The 6,000-nt window shown below is 56.6% G+C and overlaps 1 protein-coding gene across 5 annotated transcripts in view; it reads right to left on the reverse strand.

Annotated features, from left to right (window-relative positions):
• The window catches only part of Kalrn (kalirin RhoGEF kinase), a 582,551-nt gene extending 577,410 nt beyond the window's left edge, over positions 1 to 5,141 (reverse strand). For 2 of the 5 annotated variants that reach the window (XM_060370291.1, XM_060370285.1), the window contains exon 1: positions 4,702 to 5,141. In XM_060370291.1, coding sequence (XP_060226274.1) covers positions 4,702 to 4,774 — 73 coding nt within the window. In that variant the 5' untranslated portion in view covers positions 4,775 to 5,141. The remainder of the gene's footprint in view (positions 1 to 4,701) is intronic. The other 3 variants (XM_060370309.1, XM_060370306.1, XM_060370286.1) reach the window with 2 other exon arrangements.
• Between the last annotated feature and the right edge of the window lie 859 nt (positions 5,142 to 6,000).

Genomic DNA, 6,000 nt, shown 5'->3' on the forward strand with positions numbered 1-6,000 from the left:
TTTTACAGAAGTAGTCATAAACTGTAAGTGCTTAAGGAAAAAAAAAAAGACAGCTCACAAATCTTGAAGAATGTGTTGGATTTGTAGCTACGGAGTGGGGTGGGGACGAATCGATAAGAGTCAAAGACATTAGACAATGGGAAGGAAAGCTGGCTAGCACTGAGCAGCTAAGTCTGGACTTGACCCATGGACACCAGGGAATTACTGCAGGTTCATAAACCAGACAGGAACACGATGAAAAGGTGTTTTAGGGAGTGTTATCCACTCCAACTACAGTGTAGAGAGGGGGCAGATTTTGAAGGATGAGAAGGGGGCTGTGAAAGGAGTTCAAGGGGTCCTGGCCTCGGGCAGTCACCCTGAGGATGAGCAACAGGCTGACTGTGCAGGGCTGTGCAGCAAGGTTTGATAGAGGATGGAACTTCCTCCAATTAATGCCAAGGTTCTAAACTCCGTGACTGGGAAATAAAAGAGGCCACTGACAGGACTGCGGAAGTGCCAGGCAGAAGGTGGTCTGGGGGGCGGGACTGGAAACACAAACAGAAGGCTGAGCTTGCCCAAAGCCCACTCAACAGTACCTTTCCTGTTGAAGATGTCTCGATGCAGAACCAAAGCTCGGCAGAAAGCTGGAGGTAGGCCTTACCTCACGGCAACTTCTCTTCGTTTTTCTTAGCCTTTTGCCTTTGCATTTTAAAGAAAGAGCTTTCCTCTTTTGCTCACCAAAGCCAAGCTGTGAGTTCTGTTAGGGAGCCTACTCTTCTGTCTTGTCTCTGGGATCCCACGCAGCCACTTTTGGTCTTCCTCTTCACAGCCCTTTCTCTGTGTGTGTGTCACCCCAAACCACCTATGACAAAACCCCCCAGACTCCTTTTCTGACACTAGAGTTCCATTCTGTCTCTGTTGTTAACTACGGGTGACCATGGCCTGCATGCCGCTCCAAATGCCCACCCTTTATCCAGAGTCAGCTCCCAAGGTTTTGTTTTTCTCTTCCTCCTGCGCAGCCTGAGGAGCTCAAATGGACTCCATGAGCTCTCCAGCCTCCTTCCTGCCATTTCCAAAATAAGACCTCCTTGCCCTCCTTCCTCGACCCTCTCCCTCTGGAAGATTCAAGTACATCAAGCTTTCCAAATCAGCAGGACCACTCCTGCCTGTGCCTTGAGTCCATATACCCAACTCCAAAATGGCTCCTCTTAGATGTACGGCCCAATTCTTCATATTTAACATATATAAAGCACCTGCCCGCTGTCCACAGCCAGACCACATCAGTCAGCTGGGACAGTCCATCCTTGGACTCTCAATCCAGCTACTTCTCCCCACATCACGTGTGTGTGTGTGTGTGTGTGTGTGTGTGTGTGTGTGTAAAACTCAGCATTTCTACCTCTAACAATGTCTCTTAGAGTCAGCCCAGGCTCCCCATCCTTTCTGCCATCAATACAGGACAAGCTCCCCAGCCTCTACCTCATTCTGCATCTCCTTTGATCTTACCTTTATGGTGTTGTTTTGTTGTTTTGTTTTGCTTCATCAATAATCTTTCAAATATTACTCTCTTTATGATGTGTCCTTACTCAAACACCAGCAACGACTCCCTATTTCCCTTGAGTCAAGTCCAAACTCCTCTTCAGAAGGTTCCAGAACTCCCTTATTTGTTTCTATTTTACTTAGCCTACCCTGCTTCCCCATCCTTACCAACCAACCTAGCCTTTCTCCTCAGTCAGCCCAGGCTCCTCAAAGCCCCATCCTTTTTATCTTGGCCCAATCTCCCTGCCCTGCCCACTTCACAGACCACCCGAGGCTCCACTTTCTCTAGCTCTGTCAACTCTCTAACTTAGAGCATCCAAGTTCCTAGCAACCAGTTAATTAGAGGTCTATAAACTCTTGAGGACAAAATCCCCGTTTGACTATTTCTCCCCTGTTCCACAGCACCCTGGACAGCAGAAGATTCCTCCTGGGTATTGGAAAGTCCTTGGCGGTCAATAGTTCCTTATGCCGGTGCTGAGTGTCCTACTTTCCCTTTCTGCTTTACAACCATGACCAGTAAAAATTAAGATTAAATTAAAATTAAAAACCTGTAACGAGGACAAAAAACATCAACAACAACCTGTAACGTACTTTCTCAGGCTTGAAACAATTCTGAGGAAGACAATCAGGACTTTGTCAAGCTTCACTATACTTCAGAATAGTGTGTAGAGAGGATTCTATATCCTTGGAAAGTACGAAGAAGCGAGATTTGGGGAAGCTTGTCTAATCAGTTGGTCATGGGAACTAAAAAAGTCCAAATAAACAGAAAGCAGGTAAGCAAAACAAGTGAAGTGACTAAATTATTTAAAACATGCCTAATTAGAGACATAGTATGCCATGCCAGAATTTTGACAAAGTAATTGCCAGTCTGGTCTTTGCACATGCAAATTTTTCCATCAGTAAGAAGGGGGCAATCCTGGTGGTGGAAACTTTGAACAATCTGTTTGATAGTTTCTTGGTTGCTCAATTAAATAGATTTATAATTCAACCAGCCAACCAGGTACAGAGCTAGCTATGTTCCACAGAAGACATGATCAAAAAGGAAAAGGTTCAGAAACGATCTCTCCAGTCTTAAGAAGCCGAGGTAAGGGGCTCTTTGATGGACAGCAAGTAGGGTGAAGGTCAAGGGCCAGAGCACAGAGGTCATGAGGCAGGAAGGTGCTGTTCTAGACCTACCCTTTAACAGCTTGTCACGGGGCATCAATCATTTGTAGGTTTGTGTCTAAAGGGTTTAAACTGCCTCTAAGTGCACGCGTGGTCTGCCCTTCCTCACCACCACTAACACCCACCTCCCTGAAGCAAGCCAGGCTGCCCTGCAGAAGGCCATTGCCTCAATAGGAAACTGACCCCAGCCCACTTCTTACTCTGTGATTTGAGACCAGCCTAAACGATCTAAACTAGAGTTGTCTTTGGAAGGCCCTGGGGAAAGTAACGAGTTAACAAATATCTAGAATAGGATGCTACAAAAATGATGCTTATTTCAAAAAAGAAAGGAAGACAGAAAGAGGAGAGGAGAGGAGGAGGAATATGAAGTCATACCACAGTGCTTCCCCCCCCCCCCCACAACTCCAGCCCCGACGACCGCGGGAGCCCCCCCCCCCCACCAGCTAGAAAATACAGCTGCTTGACCAGGCTTGGATGCAAGTAGAGTCTTGTAGATCTCCTTATGAATGATTCTGGATGTCACTTAGCTTCCCTAAATTCAGGGTTATAAACTCAAGTCAGGTACCTCTTTAGAATCCATGCTTTGGTTTCTAAGAGAGGAGAGAGGAGGAGAGAGAAGAGGGGGCAGGGAAGGAGGAAAGTGAAAATGCTGACTCTGGGTATGGAGGGGGAGGAGGGACGGCAGAGAGAGAAAGGATAACAGGAGCCTCTTCCCCCTTCCCAGACCCTGGCATCAACTCCTGTCCTCCAGCTCTTTCCAGACCAATTAGAGATGACCATATGGGCCAATTAAGGCTTGACTTCCAAAGCCACAAGTCCCCCCCCACACACAAAGAGCCCCACTCCCTTCCCTAAAGTGGACCTCCAGGGTAAAGCAACAGGGTTAGGAAACAGATGGATGAGCAGCCTGCAGAGCTAACTTGACCCCTGACCCCCACCAGTTCATGCCCCCTGATCCAACTTTCCCAAAGGGAGAGCAGATGGGTGGGGGCACCCATAACTTATCAGAGTCCTTGGGACAAAGATTTTTCAGACAAAATGGTTGCAGACCTGTGGGGAGCTGGGGAACTGCACAATGGAACTGGTGGAAGCTACAGGTACAGGGGAGATGGGGACTCCTTGGTGATGTTTGAAACCGGGCTACAGGTGGTAGGAGGTGAGGGTTGATCAGTTTCTGTTCCGGAGAAGGGACGGTGGAACCAAGGAACGGCGGGAGCTACAGACCCTGCTGGATGGGAGACGCGGAGACGCAGAGCGCTGGAAAGCCACCCCAGGCTCCAGGCTCCGCAGTCAAGCAAAGATTTGGTGGGTGTGTATTGAGAGAGGGACGCTCACTCTCACACTTGCAGAAATAAGCCATTCTTAGGTAAAACTCGTCGGTTCCCCGAGCTGGAGAGAGGACCCGAGAGCAGGTCCGAGGTGCCCACGGTCCTCCCAGCGGGGGTCCAAAGTCCCAGCCGCCGCTTCCCCACACGCTCTCGGCACGACCTCTCGCCGCCTGGCTCCTGCCTGACCGAGTGCAGCCTGAGCGCCTCGCGACCCCTGCCGCCCTCCTCCGCACATCAGGATCCCGAGCCCGGGAGGGAAGAAGAGATACCGATTCTCCCCCCGGCGGCCCGGGAGCCCCGCGGACAGGCACCGTGGGAGTGGGGAGCCGAGGGAGGGGCCGGGACACCGGTAGCCGGAGCGGCGCGCTGCAAAGTGACCCAACATCTCCCGGAGAGGGCGGCCCGAGGGGACCGCCCCCCGCCTCCCCAACACGGACTCCCGCAACTGGGGTGAACGCCGAGGGGGAGCCCAGCCCCCACGGCCTCCCCCAGGACGCAGCCAGCACCGCCGGAACAGACGGCGAACCTCCACAACTCCAGCCCCGACGACCGCGGGAGGCCGCCTCCGACACGCACGCCCCGGCGGCGGGCAGCCTGCGGGGTTCCCCCCAAACTTGTCCGAGACGCCGCGTCCGAGGCGGCCGCCCTCCACCACCCCCCCTCCGCCCCGGAGCCCACTGCCCGACGACCTCACCTGTCCGGAAAAAAGCGTCCACGTCGGAGTCGGCGGCTCCCCCTTCCTCCGATGCCCCCTCCGGGGGGTTCATGACTGGGGGGAGGGCGTCCGCGGGCAGCCGGGCGCCGGCGAAGCCTGGGGCCGAGGGCGGCGCGGCGCCCAGTGGGCGGAGGGCGCGGCGGCCGTGGCCGCGGAGCCGGCGGCCGCGGGGCTCCCGGGCTCGGGCTCGGGGCGGAGGGGCTGCGGCGGGGGTCGCCGAGCCCTTCTCAGGCGGCGGCGTGCGGCGGGCTGGGGGCGCCTGCCGCCGCTCCCCCCATGGTCCCCCTCCCTCGGGGCGCTGGCCGCCTGCGGTCTGGCCCGGGCCCGGAGCCGGGGTCCCGGCTGCCTGCGCGCCCGCGGTGCCCGGCAGCGGCAGCTGCCTCTCCTCGCCCGTCCGCCCGTCTCTATTGTTCAGCCCCGCTCGGCTCTCTCCTCTTTATTTTTCCTCCTCCCTCCCACCCTCCCTGTCTCCCTACCTCCTCCCTCCCTCGCTCTGCTCGCTCTCTCTCTCGCTACCTCCCTCCCGGCTCCCCGGCTGGCTCGCGAGCTCTCGGGCTCCCCCTCTGGCTCCAGCCGCCGCGGCTCCCGTGGCTCCTCCCGGACTCTCGCTCCCTCCGTCCTGGCCAACAATGACCCGGCCGGCGGCGGCGAGCCGCGGGGACGCTCCGGCGGGGGCCCCCTCCCCGGGCCTGGCCTCGGGCACCCCGCGGCGCGGCGCGCCCTGCCCCGAGGGTCCGCGCCGGCCCTCCCGGAGCCCGGCCCGGGCTATTGTTCGAGCCGCGCTAGGCCGGCTTCCTGAGCCCCGCAGGAAAAGCCCGGGCCGAGGAGGCGGCGGGCCGGAGGGCGGGGCCGCCGGGCGCTCTCCGGGCTCGCGGGGGGCTCTGCGGCCACCGCGCGCTCCGCCGCGCTGCGCTCCGGGTCCTGCCGCCTCCCCGCCCAGCCCCGCTCCCAGGTGCGCTCTGGGAGCCCCGACCTGCCCGCCCGGCCCCGTCAGTCCTCCCGCTCGGTGTCCAAACCGGACCGGCCTGTCCCTAGAGGCTGGACTTCACCCTTCTCCTTCCCTACCAGCCCCTGGTCGCCCTGCTCTCCGAGGCCTGTCGGATCCTCCTCGCCATCCCTCCTTATGTCTGTCCTTTTCGGCTGTTCTTCTTTGCCCCTGTTCAGCGCCTCTTTCGGCATCTCTGAGCGACTCTGAGAATCCTTGTCCCGTTTATTCCTCTCGGGGATGCCTCCCTGCCTATCTCTCCCTTCCTGTCACTCTTTTGTGTCTCTTGTTTT

This window comes from Meriones unguiculatus, chromosome 17, assembly GCF_030254825.1.
Source record: "Meriones unguiculatus strain TT.TT164.6M chromosome 17, Bangor_MerUng_6.1, whole genome shotgun sequence".
Taxonomy (NCBI): Eukaryota; Metazoa; Chordata; class Mammalia; order Rodentia; family Muridae; genus Meriones; species Meriones unguiculatus.